Source organism: Cydia fagiglandana, chromosome 27 (assembly GCF_963556715.1).
Source record: "Cydia fagiglandana chromosome 27, ilCydFagi1.1, whole genome shotgun sequence".
In the NCBI taxonomy this organism is placed as follows: Eukaryota; Metazoa; Arthropoda; class Insecta; order Lepidoptera; family Tortricidae; genus Cydia; species Cydia fagiglandana.
In genome coordinates, this window is record NC_085958.1 from 841,165 (window position 1) to 857,618 (window position 16,454).

Here is a 16,454-nt window from a genome sequence, read left to right on the forward strand (position 1 = left end):
TGGCAGGTATTCTTGAACGGGAACAGCCACTCCTCGTGGTGGGCGTTAAAGTCCCCAAGGAATACGAGTTGAGCCGCAGGGTACCGCTGTTGGGCTTTATCTGCCATCTCAGTAAGGTGGTCAAAGAGCCTAGTTGTCTCCTGGTTTCCGCTGTGCGATCGGTAGACACAGGCATACAGAGTTTTCTCTGAGCCCGAGTCAACCATAATCCACAAAATGGAAAACCCGGCAGCCTCAAAGCAACGGAGACGCTTGCAGCAAATGTCATCGCGGACGTACACACAGACCCCAGCACGTGCTCTGAACTTATGTTCCAGTGAGTAGCCTGGGTAGTTGAGGTACGACGCGTCCGCTGGGGTTTTGATTTGCGTCTCCGTCAAAAAGAATAGGTGCGGTTTTTCGGTTTCAAGATGGTGGTGGACCGGATCGATATTTGAGTGCAACCCCCTGATGTTGGTGAGGTGCACTTTCAATGGGAGGAAGTGCAGCCGGTGTTTAACCCTATTCTTTTTCCTTTTCGACTTCATGTTTGTGGAGTGTGGGATGGGTGAAAAAAAATGCCTGTCGAGGTGTTGTGTTTACCAATTGGATCACTTGAGCTAATCCGGACAATGAGGAGCTCACTTGGAGACTGCGGGGACGCCCGAGCCCCCCTGAAATAACCCACCGGGTCCTCCCGTCCAGTCGCCATCTGGCACGGTGGAGCTATTCCAGGATTTTTCGCTAGGTGGCGGGGCAGCCTCTCGTACGTGGCTGTCGTACAATTGGGCCCCCAACTTCCTGCGGTCGGCCACCGGCAAGACCGTGCCTCGGATCCCGCTACCCTCCAGCGTGAGCCGCTCGGCCCGACGTCACTCAAGAATCCAAAAACCGGCATTATGCAACACAACTGACAGCCAATCATCCCCCAAAGGCACTGGTACTCCCGCACATAGACGAAACGCAGCAAGGCTGCTTGGCGCCTGACTCCGGCGGGAGGGTGGTAGCAAACCAGGCGGCCCCTTGCGGGACCTACCACCGCTGGTTTGGACGTAGTTTAAGGACATACCCGGGTCCAATCGTATGTTAGGTCGACTAAATTAATCACGATTAAATTAATCGCCGATTAATTTTGACGATTAACTTTTTTAATCGATTGATTAGTCGATTAAAAAGTTAATCGATTAATGCCCATCTCTGGATTAGCGTACGTATAGTATTTAGGATATGTGACGTTATCTATGAAAATGGAACTTATTGTCGATGGCGCTTACGCCATTATTAGCGATGCTCCAATATAAATACAATGCCGCGCGACGCTGTGCGGCGTAAGCGCCATCGACAATAAGGTCCCTTTTCATAGATAATGCCCCATATAAGAAGTCTAAATGAATGCAGTACCTAATGACCTTGTTTTTACAAACTGGACCCTTAACGATAATGACGGTTAATGATAAAGTAATGACTTTAAATGCTTCAATACTTTGTTGTCTTTTAAGAAAGAATGTGGTTGTTATCGTGTATTATGTCTTCAATTTGGGGCATTATCTATGAAAAGGGACCTTATTGTCGATGGCGCTTACGCCGTACAGCGTTGCGAGGTATTGTATTTATATCGGAGCATCGTTTATAATGGCAATGGCGTAAGCGCCATCGACAATAAAGTCCTTTTTCATAGATACGTCACATATGGGGCATTATCTATGAAAAGGGACCTTATTGTCGATGGCGCTTACGCCGCACAGCATCGCGCGGCATTGTATTTATATCGGAGCATCGTTAATAATGGCAATGACGTAAGCGCCATCGACAATAAGGTCCCTTTTCATAGATACGTCACATATGGGTGGCGGCGAGGACCAGAGTGGCTACCGCGAAAACCGAAATTCGCAAATTGCGGGGATCTTTCTCTTTTACTCCAATGAAGGCGTAATTAGAGTGACAGAGAAAAATCCCCGCAATTTGCGAACTTCGATTTTCCCGGTTATAGCCCAGACAATGAAAACTGTCACAACGCTAAAACAGGGGCCATCTGTCACGTCACACATAAGACAACAGATTTATTGCCGTTTTTGGCGTGCGTCCGTCAGAAAAGCCTATGGCGTCCGTCGATCTATCATGGCGTTCGTGGAATATTTTGGCACGCGGTCGACATTGGAACGATATTCCAATGGCCGGAATGACGAGTGTGGGTGACCAGTATAAATAATATGGGTCATTATCTATGAAAAGGGACCTTATTGTCGATGGCGCTTACGCCGCATAGCGTCGCGCGGCATTGTATTAATATCGGAGCATCGTTAACAATGGCGTAAGCGCCATTGACAATAAGGTCCCTTTTCATAGATAACGTCATATATAAGATTCATGACACATTTCGACATACAAAAAAAAAAGAACAATAAGGCGATAAGAACCCTCAGTCGGAGCGTTCGCATATGGAAATTCTTTTGAAACCGCGCATTGCGTGGTTATTTTTGTTCAGAATTCAAAGAAACATGAAAAACACCATTTTGAAAAATTCGAACTCGCGAGCTATAGGCTATGGTATCCGCTTACCATGTTTACAAGCGAGATTCACGTTACGCGATTTGGTAGTGCAATGTATGAATGGCCTTGACTTGCCGCTCTCATAGGAATGTGGACATTATATGTGGCGTTATCTATGAAAAGGGACCTTATTGTCGATGGCGCTTACGCCATTATTAACGGTGCTCCGATATAAATACAATGACGTGCGTTGCTGTGCGGCGTAAGCGCCATCGACAATAAGGTCCCTTTTCATAGATAATGCCCCATATACGTAGTGACACTAGTGACGTAAGTATCTATCCAGCCGGCGTATTATGGATGGCTTTATCCATCTTTATCAACGTGATAAAATAACTGTCACTTTTTAACACCATGGGATAGAAAGTGACGGACACCGTTTTATCACGCTGTCACGTAGGCAAGAACGACCATCATATCCGTACAGAACAGCTCGTGTGAGATTCTATCGTTTTGGCAGTTTAGTGAACGAACGTAACGGCTAATGAATGAATGTTACACACACAGGTGAACATGGAGGGATGTCTCGTATCTCGTCTCGCGGGAGGCGCGAAATATGGGGCATAATCTATGAAAAGGGACCTTATTTTCGATGGCGCTTACGCCGCACAGCGTCGCGCGGCATTGTATTTATATCGGAGCATCGTTAATAATGGCGTAAGCGCCATCGACAATAAGGTCCCTTTTCATAGATAACGTCACATAATGGCCTTGAATGACGTCACGTTGGAATGCTTGGGATACGCTGTTTCTGAAACACCATACAGATATTACAGATGCAAAAAATATGAGAGGAATGTACGACTTCCAATACCTATGTGTGATTGTGTATTTTAAAGTGACGCGGGCAGAAGGCGTGACAGTTTTTATCAGTTCGATAAATTCACACCTGCCAGTGTTTGTACAAATGTGTTGTGTCACGAACATGTTTCATTTAATTAGCTTTTGATAAGAAAAACGTTTAAATCGTACCTACAAGAAAATAGTTTGTCTTAAGAGTTTTGCTATATATAGCCGAAGGGCTTTTTAAGGTTCCATACCCAAAAATGGGACCCTATTACTAAAGGCCGAGCCACGTCGGCTTGCGTGTGCGTGACGTGCGCGTGTGCGTTCGCTAAAATATTGGAGCCGCACACGCACACGTCACGCAAGCGGTGTGCCGTCTCCCATAAGGATCTGTATACTACAACGCCGCACGCGCACGTGCACGTCACGCACACGCAGCCGGTGTCTATCCGCCTGTCTGTCTGTCACCAGGTTGTATGTGGCGAACCGTGATAGCTAGACAGTTGAAATTTTCACAGATGATGTATTTCTATTGCCGCTATACTATAACAACAAATACTAAACAGAATATAATAAATATATAAGTGGGCCTTCCATACAACAAACGTAATTTTCTGCCGTTTTTTACGTAATGGTACGGAACCCTTCGTGCGCGAGTCCGACTCGTACTTGGCCGATTTTTGGAGGATATGTCGTACTCTGCGTATTTTATTCGCGTCCGCAGGCATTGACCTTGGCTTGGCCAAATGTTTCCATCTGTCAGCCGAGATCCATTCGAAATTGAACTTTAAAGACAAGAGTATACAGCTCATTTTTATAGTGACGTCACAATTAAATTGTGGTGTTTTTTGTTTGAATTTAATAAATATGGAGTCACTGCGTAATTGGATTTTAAATTAGATGTTATGGCTCAAACAATTAGGTTTATTTTTGAACACATTAATTATATAGTTTTGTTTGTAACTGCCAAGATATTTACGGAATCAACGCAGGATATATGAAAACGGCCGTTTACTAATATGTGACGTTATCTATGAAAAGGGACCTTATTGTCGATGGCGCTTACGCCATTATTAGCGATGCTCCGATATAATTGCAATGCCGCGCGACGCTGTGCGGCGTAAGCGCCATCGACAATAAGGTCCCTTTTCATAGATTATGCCCCATATGCACCTGGGCTCGTATAGATGGATCATTGATCCAAAGTCTAATTCACCAGTTCACGCGTAATGTATGACACACAACAGTCATAGTGGGAAAGAGACAAAAGCATCATGCTTCGTCATTCTGTTAGTGTAAAACAGGGTTTTGTTGTGCAAGGGATGAATCAAGCGGGTACATTGTCGAGGTCACTGACACGTATCACTACACCTTTATCCTCTAGCCGCCCATACGTCAAACCTTGCCAAGCAAAATGAAATTTTATTTTGTCAACACAAAGTTCAAATTAGAATGGAACACGAGACCTTTTTATAGGTCTGGGCGGCTAGAGGTTATAAAACAAAGTCCCCCGCCGCGTCTGTCTGTGTGTATGTATGTTCACGATCAACTCAAAAATTACTGAACGGATTTTCATGCGGTTTTCACCTATCGATAGAGTGATTCTTGAGGAAGGTTTAAGTGTATAATTTGTTGTGGTTTTGTGTAAGCCTTGCGAAGCCGGGGCGGGTGTTATTGTTTTCGGGGGTCCTTGCAGATACACTTCGAGCCATAGGGATCTTTTGAGCATACCCCCCTAGGAAAGATCCGTCAACTACTCAAGAGCTTTTCCCATATCCATGTGTGTATGATGGAGCTCATGGGTAGCGTTTTAAAGTCCTTTGGTTCCAGATATCCTGCTCCAAAGTCCTTCATGCTTTTTCTGGCGAGGGCGTGACATTCACACATTAGGTGTTTCACTGTTTCTTCCTCTTCGCCACACATACGACAATCGGTGTTGTCAGAGTGTCCCATCTTGCCAGAATTCCTTTGACCCCGTAATGGTCAATAAACACCCCTGTTCGCGTCTGTACTTCCGTAATGTACCATTCATAGAAAGATGTTAACCAAATATCACGCGAGATGGCGGTGTACCATAAGTGGCGATTTCTACATCGCGCTATTGAAATGTTTATGGGGATTGTATATAATTATTTGGAATTTATTTTAATATATTGGCTTTATTTGTGACTGGTTGTTTATTTTCATAGTCAATCCTTCATTGGTAAAGAACGCCCTTTTTGATAAAGTTAGGAGTACATATACACCCCCGTTATGATTTGGAGTTGTTTTTTACTTAGTTTCCAAAGCTTTTTGCTCGAACTGGAGTCTACTCCTTGTATAAAGACCTTTTCGTGCTTTAGAGTCTTTAGACCCGTCAAAGAAAAATTCGGTCAGAATAATTATCACACAGACAAGATGTAAATCGGTTTCCTAAAGTAGTAGACATTGTTTTTCGCTGTCGACCGCGTGACCTAATTGACCGATAACATCTAGACGTGAATGCTCGCGAATACAGTAGCGTTGTCTGGAAGGTCGATGAACCCAGATCGATGAGATATGGGGCATTGTCTATGAAAAGGGACCTTATTGTCGATGGCGCTTACGCCGCACAGCGTCGCGCGGCATTGTATTTATATTGCAGCATCGTTAATAACGGCGTAAGCGCCATCGACAATAAGGTCCCTTTTCATAGATAACGTCACATATATGTTTTTTGTGCGGAAACCTCCTCAGTGGAAAAGCAGCCTATTAAAACGTAAAATTACATAACACGGCATACGTGCTATCAGTCATGCGTATCACATTCATAGTGTTATGTCGTCATAGATTACACTATGTTTTTAAACACACCTTGACACAAGTCAAGGTGTGTTTTGGCATTTTCACTTAAAAGTAAATGGTACTTACTTTATTTCGAAAATCCATCAACTTTTTATTTCTACTCGGAATCACGAGGATAATCGATTGAAAAAAAAATGTGTCCAAAAAAATTCAGCTTTGTACCGCACTTTCACATACATTTTGTATGGACCGTTACAACTGACCGAAATTTGTATGAAAAACCGGGGACACTTTTTTTCTTTGTCTCATTCAATAGTATATACTCGTGATAGTCGTGATTCTGAGTCTAAATAACCTAAAAGTTAATGGTTTTTCGAAAAAAAGTATATTTTTAGTGTTCCGTACAAAACTTTGTTCACGGAACACTTATGGGATCACTTCGGTCTTGTTTTTTGTTGGTACCATTTTTCTGAAAACCCTTGTCATAGAAACTTAATACGTATTTAGATATTCCGAACCATAGATAATTTTCCACACACTTATATACTTTTGAACTAAAGTAAAATTTTCTAAATCGATTCACACATGAAATAATATGGGGCATTATCTATAAAAAGGGACCTTATTGTCGATGGCACTTACGCCGTATACCGTGGCGTGGCATTGAATTTATATCAGAGCATATTTAATAATGGCGTAAGCGCCATCGACAATAAGGTTCCTTTTCATAGACAAAGTCACATATACTCGTAATCACCACAAAAGAGATAGGTACAGAAATCAATCTACATACAAAGCGCGCTCGAGCAACGCACACATAGACACTGCTCACGGACACGATATCTCGGACCAGTTGGGACCACTGCGAGCGCGAGTGCCATCTAGGGTTTCTGCTCGAGAATTCTCGAGGCGAGAAATCTCGAGAAATTTGTCCTAAGTCGAGACGGGAAAAAAATACTCAATGCCTCGAGAACTCGAGAAATAAAAAAGAAAACACGCGTATAGCACATGATGTGTCTATAATGTATTATCTTTAGGTAGTTAAATAAAAATGAACAATGATTTTTTTTACATTTTAGGTACTTACTTAAAACATTTATTAGGTAGTTATCCAACCAAATAAAAAACTACCAGTGATATATAGCTTTATTTTTACGTTTAGTAAGTACGAGTACCTATTAATAGTATTAATAATACGTCAGTAGTAAAACTTTTGTAAGTTTTGTCACATCGAGTTAAATTTATTGATAAAACTCAATGCCTAATAAAATATCTTATTGTGGTTTGTTTACATTTTGTACAATACCTTAAGAAATACAGTATAGCAGCGGTCGGCAACCTTTTAACAGCCAAGTGCCACATAGTAGTTAACGAAGTTGACGCGGGCCGCACTTTGGTAATATGTGTGACTAGCATACATTGTCGTTTGACAATATTCCATACAGAATAGCCACGGGCACGGGGGCTCGCTGGCCGCAAGTGAGAGGTTCGCGGGCCGCCTGATGCCGACCGCTGCACTATAGCATTAAGTAACATCGCCAGTGTGCACCACCTGCACCTATGGTTTTTTTTGTTGTTGTGTTTTTGAGTATTAAGTGCAATTTATGGTGACTAAAAATTTACCATATGTTTGGTTATTGATTTCACCTACGATTCCTATGAGTCTGATTTGTAAAAAAGCAAAAAAATTAAAATAACATGGTGTTTTTTGGAACTTTCAAAATTTCTCGAGGTACTCGAGAAACTCGAGAAATCTTGGTCGAGAATTCCCGTGCCTCGAGAAATTAAAAAGGTCGAGAAACCAGAAACCCTAGTGCCATCCGCTTGAGACACGCGTCTGTGAACATTTTTGTGCAATAATGGAGAAACAAAACAAAAAGTTATTATAACTGTACAGTGGACGGTTGTTTAAATTCAACATTAACCGGCGAATTGTCGTTTTTTAAGCTACCAGTGGTTTCAGAGAGAATGCGTATGCGAATTTATTACATTGTACATGAGAATGCGAATTTATTACACTTTAAAATATAATAATCGTGCATTTCGCCAATCTCGAAATAATCGCAAGATATTTTCTGTGGCAAATTTGTAATATAACAATGACATTAAAATGAAAATACCTATTTGAGTTATTAATTTATATTTCCATTCTTCCCGTTTCATCCTCAACAATAAATCAAACAACTAGATACGAGATACGATACGATGGATACGAGTGCCACTACCACGATAGTTTTTAGGGTTCCGTACCTAAAGGGTAAAACGGGACCCTATTACTAAGACTTCGCTGTCCGTCCGTCCGTCCGTCTGTCACCAGGCTGTATCTCACGAACCGTGATAGCTAGACAGTTGAAATTTTCACAGATGATGTATATCTGTTGCCGCTATAACAACAAATACTAAAAACAGAATAAAATAAAGATTTAAATGGGGCTCCCATACAACAAACGTGATTTTAGACCAAAGTTAAGCAACGTCGGGAGGGGTCAGTACTTGGATGGGTGACCGTTTTTTTGCTTTTTTTTGTTTTTGTTTTTTTCATTATGGTACGGAACCCTTCGTGCGCGAGTCCGACTCGCACTTGCCCGGTTTTTTTTTTGTGCATAAGTCATAGTTCGCGACAATCGCAACCCTAGAGCGACCGCCGAGCAGCGAACTGATATACATGGAAGTATTCTGTCCGCTCAGTTATGACCCAACGTAAACTATTCGATTGTAGGCGGTGCTTACAAACTATTCGATTCGCAACTTCAGTTCGTCCGAGATGACAGTCAGTGACGGATGGCTAATTTGATTTATAAAAACAACGTTTTTTTGTAATTAAAAATGTCTTCATGTGTCGTGAAGTGGTGCAGAAGTTATTTTAGTTCATACCAAGGATAGTGGAATCACTTTTCACTTGTAGTAAACAGATAACTTCAGTAAAATTTGGAATAAACATGACGATTTGTTTTCAATACTACCGTGCTAAGCTAAAACGTAACAACTGCATACGACTTTCATAACAACATACGACTTTTTAAATTGCAAGGATAATAGGGATGGTGTTATGCCAAATGAAGTAGACTATTTTATTAACATGGTGTTTTTTGGAACTTTCAAAATTTCTCGAGGTACTCGAGAAACTCGAGAAATCTTGGTCGAGAATTCCCGTGCCTCGAGAAATTAAAAAGGTCGAGAAACCAGAAACCCTAGTGCCATCCGCTTGAGACACGCGTCTGTGAACATTTTTGTGCAATAATGGAGAAACAAAACAAAAAGTTATTATAACTGTACAGTGGACGGTTGTTTAAATTCAACATTAACCGGCGAATTGTCGTTTTTTAAGCTACCAGTGGTTTCAGAGAGAATGCGTATGCGAATTTATTACATTGTACATGAGAATGCGAATTTATTACACTTTAAAATATAATAATCGTGCATTTCGCCAATCTCGAAATAATCGCAAGATATTTTCTGTGGCAAATTTGTAATATAACAATGACATTAAAATGAAAATACCTATTTGAGTTATTAATTTATATTTCCATTCTTCCCGTTTCATCCTCAACAATACATCAAACAACTAGATACGAGATACGATACGATGGATACGAGTGCCACTACCACGATAGTTTTTAGGGTTCCGTACCTAAAGGGTAAAACGGGACCCTATTACTAAGACTTCGCTGTCCGTCCGTCCGTCCGTCTGTCACCAGGCTGTATCTCACGAACCGTGATAGCTAGACAGTTGAAATTTTCACAGATGATGTATATCTGTTGCCGCTATAACAACAAATACTAAAAACAGAATAAAATAAAGATTTAAATGGGGCTCCCATACAACAAACGTGATTTTAGACCAAAGTTAAGCAACGTCGGGAGGGGTCAGTACTTGGATGGGTGACCGTTTTTTTGCTTTTTTTTGTTTTTGTTTTTTTCATTATGGTACGGAACCCTTCGTGCGCGAGTCCGACTCGCACTTGCCCGGTTTTTTTTTTGTGCATAAGTCATAGTTCGCGACAATCGCAACCCTAGAGCGACCGCCGAGCAGCGAACTGATATACATGGAAGTATTCTGTCCGCTCAGTTATGACCCAACGTAAACTATTCGATTGTAGGCGGTGCTTACAAACTATTCGATTCGCAACTTCAGTTCGTCCGAGATGACAGTCAGTGACGGATGGCTAATTTGATTTATAAAAACAACGTTTTTTTGTAATTAAAAATGTCTTCATGTGTCGTGAAGTGGTGCAGAAGTTATTTTAGTTCATACCAAGGATAGTGGAATCACTTTTCACTTGTAGTAAACAGATAACTTCAGTAAAATTTGGAATAAACATGACGATTTGTTTTCAATACTACCGTGCTAAGCTAAAACGTAACAACTGCATACGACTTTCATAACAACATACGACTTTTTAAATTGCAAGGATAATAGGGATGGTGTTATGCCAAATGAAGTAGACTATTTTATTAACTTGTGCTTGGTTTAGGTATTTTCTATATAATTATAAATGTAGTAGGTAATGAATTCTTTCTTACAGATTTGTATTTTCCTTTTTTATTTAATGAGACGGAGCTGTAAAAAAACTACCTCATTCTTTCAAATTCATAATCAAATTTGATATTATCATTTTACATTACTTTCCATTCAGATTCCCACAAGATGCTATTCGCAGAGAACTATGGAAAAAAGCTGTCCAATTAGAGAGACATGAAATTAAGTGGATGCCTGGAAAGATATCTAGAATATGTTCTATTCATGAGATATAACTCGTGAGATAATCATACCCGGTCTCCTATATGTAGATACACTTCCACTGAATCGGGGGGCACGGTAGTGCCCCCGCCAAGTCGAGCGCGAAGCAAACACTGCCGTACCATCCTTTACTGGAACCATACCCGGACTAACTCGTGAGATAATCATACCCGGTCTCCTATATGTAGATACACTTCCACTGAATTAATTTAACAAATACACACATTATCTGAAAATGTTGATCATTCGAATCCACCCTCTACCGTCACATATATGTCGGTTCTCTCTCAAGCCATTTTTGACCCGATTCGTGTACCCATGTAAATTTTGCAGGCTGTATAGCCAGTCCGAATTCTAAGATCAAGTTTACCATACATTACAATGGCGTACTTGATCTTAGAAAAACGGACAGACTATACCTGAATGTGACTTCGCACTGCCATACAGATTGATAATAAAATATACAAAATACTTATTATAGCGGAATACATTTATACAACAATGATATATTTACTTATGTTGAGTCAGTCTGTCATTTCATAACAACATTTTAACTAGTTATCTTTTAATCTGCATTAAATTATTATACGTGAATTATTTGACTGGTTCTTCAATGTATGGCATAAACCTATCCCTGTCCAAGTCATATTCTAATCAAATATGAACCGCAAACTCTCAGCGGCCAGTACGTACAGCAAGAAGGTTATTAGCGGATTAATGTCGCTGATTGGTAGTTATTGACATTATATGCATTTCATCTACACTTAGCTATGTACCATTAGTGTAATAAAGATGACTATTATTTTGTTTACCAGCTTTGATTACAGGCTCTGTAAACGCGTCGTCTTATTTAAATGTAGGCGTAATTTTGTATGTGTGCTAATTTGGCCCGAGAATTTGAACGGTAATGTTCCTAAAGGCGGTTTCCATACTAAATATATGCGTTCACTGCCGCCGAGCGTAGGTATGAAAAGTAAAGTACATACATGTGATTGACTTCTGTACTTATCTGTTTTGTGTAATCACGTAGTTTCTTTAGGGAGTTTCATTTCATTTATTTCCTTGCTTTGTGTGTACAGTAGGTTTATTAATAAATTATGTCTCAACACAACCCTGAGAGGGCACTGCAATTCACTTACAGATCAAATATATATAATACAATCGTCAGATATGAATAATGATATAGTACAGTCGCCACCAATTGGGGCATTATCTATGAAAAGGGACCTTATTGTCGACGGCGCTTACACCGCACAGCGTCGCGCGGCATTGTATTTATATCGGAGCATCGTTAATAATGTATTAAGCGCCATCGACAATAAGGTCCCTTTTCATAGATAACGTCACAATTTATCATGCATTAACAAAATATTGTTGAAGTCAATTATACTGGAGCTAATTATAGTCGAGTTGTATTATGAATACTTGAAGTAAAACTGAATACATGATAACCTTATCGCAATACGGACAACTTGTTTCATCATTTTACTGGTCGCACTTGGTTTCTGAGGGTATTTTAAGTTGTTTGAAAGTAATGTAAAAGTAACGGAAATAGTCAGGGACACTGGCTACGTGTAAAATACCAGGCGGATAGAATCATTTCATTTCCCCTCAAAGCAAATCAAATGGTCCCGCCTCAGTACAATCACAGAATAAATAATAGTACTAGGTACAAAAGACTCACTCTCTAACAAAACGCGTCTGTCTCGATCAGCACAGAATGACCGCTAGGTGGCGAGAGCGCCACGCGCGGCTTATGGCAAACCCCAAAATTGGGGTCGAACGGATGTACTTTTAGCTACCTGTAACAAAGCGACGAAATCGCGGAGTGAGCCACGCCTGGTAAGGGCAGATTTAGACGATGCGAGATCTCGCATGCGAGTTTCGCAGGCTAGGGGGCAAGGGCAAGAAACAATATTGTTGTATAGGCAGGCGTGGCTCACTCCGCGATTTCGTCGCGTCGCTACAAGTACATGCGGCCCACACCACTTTTGGTGTCTAGCAGAAGTGGTTGCCGCGCACCGCTATGGAATGGACGCCTGCTCGCGCTTGCGCCACCTTGCGGTCATATCTGTCGTTATAGACGCGTTTTAAGTAAGTAAGTAATCATTTATTGTCAGATAGTGCAATGACAGTTTACAGATGTTACAATAATATTATTTGATTAGTAAGTGTCATACTCAACCGGTTTACGGTATACAATGTTCTTATTCCTAAGGCCCCCCCCCCACATCTGGCGTCTTTCGAGCGTCGGCGTCTGTCGGCGTCGGTCCAGCGTTTTGGAAAATGACGTCGCTGCGCAGTTGCGTCGACGTTGCGTCGACGTCGGCCATAGAATTGTAGACGCCGACGCTCGAAAGACGCCAGATGTGGGGGGGGCCCTAAAGTACAGAGTTTTGTTAGAGATTGATCCTTCTGTACCTACTACCTAGTACTATTATTTGTGACGTTATCTATGCTTACGCCATTATTAGCGATGCTCCGATATAATTTCAATGCGGCGCGACGCTGTGCAGCGTAAGCGCCTTCTACAATAAGGTCCCTTTTCATCGATAATGCCCCATTTATTCTGTGGTAGAGGACTAGAACATATTGAGATAAGTTTTGCGCGTATTTACTCACACAGCATTTCTCGAAGCAACTGGTCGTTTCTCGACGAACTGTATAGTATCATTGACCCAGTCCTCTTTCGTGTTACCTCGTCATCTCGTGACGTCACGCGTGACTCATCCGGGTGTTTACACTTGGACAATCATGACGTTGAGTTTAATCTTGATCGTTACGTCATCGTCTGGAAATTGGTAGTGTTAACAAAACTATTCAGTCCTTATATGTGACGTCCCACTGATAAAGGTACCTTATGGCGGTTGGCGCTTACGCTATTATTAACGCCGCTCCAATATTATTGCGGCGCTATGCGACGTAAGCGCCAGCCTCCATAAGGTACCTTTTGCCGTGGAACGTCACATATGTCTATGTTTTACAGTCAGCTTCAAATAGAGTCTGTGCGGAAAGAGAAGAGTTGTGGAATGTATGGGGCCCCATACATTCCACAACTCTTCTCTTTCCGCACAGACTTTAGATAATGACGGCCAAAGTGATCTTATATATCGTATCACAACTTTTTACTAGAGATGCGCCGGATATTCGGTTGTTATTCGGTATCCGGCTATGATTTTAATATCAGGCCGGATACCGGATAGTGACCTACTATCTGGCCGGGTACCAGATAGTAAAATTGCTTGATTTCGGAGTAAACTAATTATTTTAAAACAATTTAAACATTCCACTGACTTGCACGCGCACTCATTTCGAACCTAGAAATGAGTCCGGGCGAACGTTCACTAGGAAACAGGTCAAACCTGCAGAATACGCACCTGTAATACCGAAATGTAGGTATAGTTCCGCTGGCCGAATATTCGGCCGCCGGATACTTGATATTCGGCCGATGGTCAGGCCGAATATCCGGTATCCGGCCAAACAACTATGCGTTGCATCTCTACTTTTTACACGACTGCCCAAACAAAAAGATTATTGTTTTCAGGGTTCATGTTTGTATGTAATGTGAGTCTCTTTATTCCACCATAACTTCTGAATGCCTTAACCGATTTAGATGAATGATATATCATTAGAATCCTTACGTCATCCCGAGTAATATTAATCCAGTAACTTTGTCGAATTTTGTAACCTGACTCTTTTGCGTCAAATCCGGTAGTTCTGATTTTTTGCAGACTTGTTTATGATGTTGGCCCAATGAATAATCCAAGTTTGTGACTTCGAGCGCCGAACGCAACTTTGTCAAAAATCGAATAAACCGCAATTTTTTTTAGATTTGGGCGATTATAACCCTAAAGTACTAGTTTTTGGTAGTAACTTCCTAGGGCGTTTTTAAAGTGGACTAAATTTGCTACAATAAAACATTAGAATTGTCTCTGTACATCTAATATTTTCCGAGATAAAGCTTTTCAAAATTTTATAATTTTTACGGGAATTTGAGAACCGGGAATTCCCGGGAGCATGCCCTAGAGACGAGAAGGGAGCAGTATGTAATGTACACACTCGTTCTGGGCCTTTCTCGGGGTCGGTCGCATCCGGCCTTGGCCGCTGTAGGGCTCGGTCACATTCTTATGCCGGCTGTACACACTCGTCGTGAGTCTCTCACCGAGTCTCGGCAAAAATCCTCTCCAATCGGAGAAAGCGAGACGAGAGGCGAGAGAGAAATAACCTGGTAGCAATAACAGGCTCTAAATTAAAATTATACAGCTCAAGCCCGTACGCCATGGCCATAAAAGTGTACAACAGAATAGATGACAGTATAAAAGCAGAAAAATGTAACAAAACCTTTTTGACTAGACTTAAAACTTATTTGATTGACAAATGCTACTACAATTTAGAAGATTTTTTTACTGACCAGTCTCTTTAGCAACACCACTAATTTTGTGCACTAATTTTAAATTCGGACATTATTATCTGTATTCTTACAAACTTAATTGAATCAATTTGTTGACATATTGCATTTAAATATTAACTTGACATCACTTAATAATTAATTCGTTGCCTATTTGTATTGAATACACATACTGACAATTAACTGATTCAATTCGACTTTCATATAAAAACTTGACTTACTTTCATATTATACGCATAGATTTAAGATTAGATCCTAAGCATGTAATATTGCTATGCCCTCACAGGGTCCATGTGGAACTACCCAGACATTGTAATATCTATAGAAATACCATGGTTGCAATAAATAAATATGATATGATATGATGAAGGGAGCAGTATGTAATGTACACACTCGTTCTGGGCCTTTCTCGGGGTCGGTCGGATCAGGCCGTGGCCGCTGTAGGGCTCTGTCACATTCTTATGCCGGCTGTACAAACTCGTCGAAAGCCTCTGACTTTGATCCAATCGGAGAACCGCGAGACGAAAAGGGAACAGTATGTACAGTCACCTGCAATAATACGTTACTCTTCGAAGGCAGAAGAAATATGTGACGCGCTCTTATGGCTCTACAAATAAGATCGTGTCAGATATTTTTGCGGCCTTCGTTGTGTAACATATTATTGCAGGTGACTGTACACCCGTTTATCGCCTGTCTCGGAGTGTGTACAGCCCGCATTGAGTTTAGGTTTATTTCATTTAATAATAAAATTAAAACAATGTTCTCATGACAATTTCTTTCTTTTCAGGTGTCCTTCTCCGAGAAGCCACCAAAAGTGCACGTGATGCGAGTATGGTCGTTCGCGGCGAGGCAGGCTCGCCGAGGCAACTGGGAGCAAGATGCCATGGACCGGGACAGATTCAAGAGGAAGTGAGTATTGCACATTTAGTTGCCAATTGGCATTTTTATAGCACAAAAAAGCCATATTGGCAACCTTTTCACGACACATATTTAGCATATTTTAAAACAATTGGGACCAGGAGGACTGATTACATTTTTTGACCACCACTAGATATTCCTCATACATATTGTAAATTTTTGGCCTTGAGCACAATTTTTCGCTGACCATACATGAGGATCAAACGGTAGCCCTAACAGCTCGACCACGACATTGCGCGACTGGCGGCGGTGTCAACCAGGTTGGAGCGAGACAGCGACCGGACCTTTCGTTCCCACCTATGATTGCCG

At 41.3% G+C, this 16,454-nt stretch overlaps 1 protein-coding gene across 1 annotated transcript in view; it reads left to right on the forward strand.

Moving 5' to 3' along the window:
• LOC134677954 (uncharacterized) overlaps positions 1-16,454 on the forward strand; it is a 30,112-nt gene that overhangs the window by 11,836 nt on the left and 1,822 nt on the right. The window contains exon 2 of the mRNA XM_063536389.1: positions 16,015-16,136. Within this exon, the coding sequence (XP_063392459.1) occupies positions 16,015-16,136 (122 nt within the window). The remainder of the gene's footprint in view (positions 1-16,014; positions 16,137-16,454) is intronic.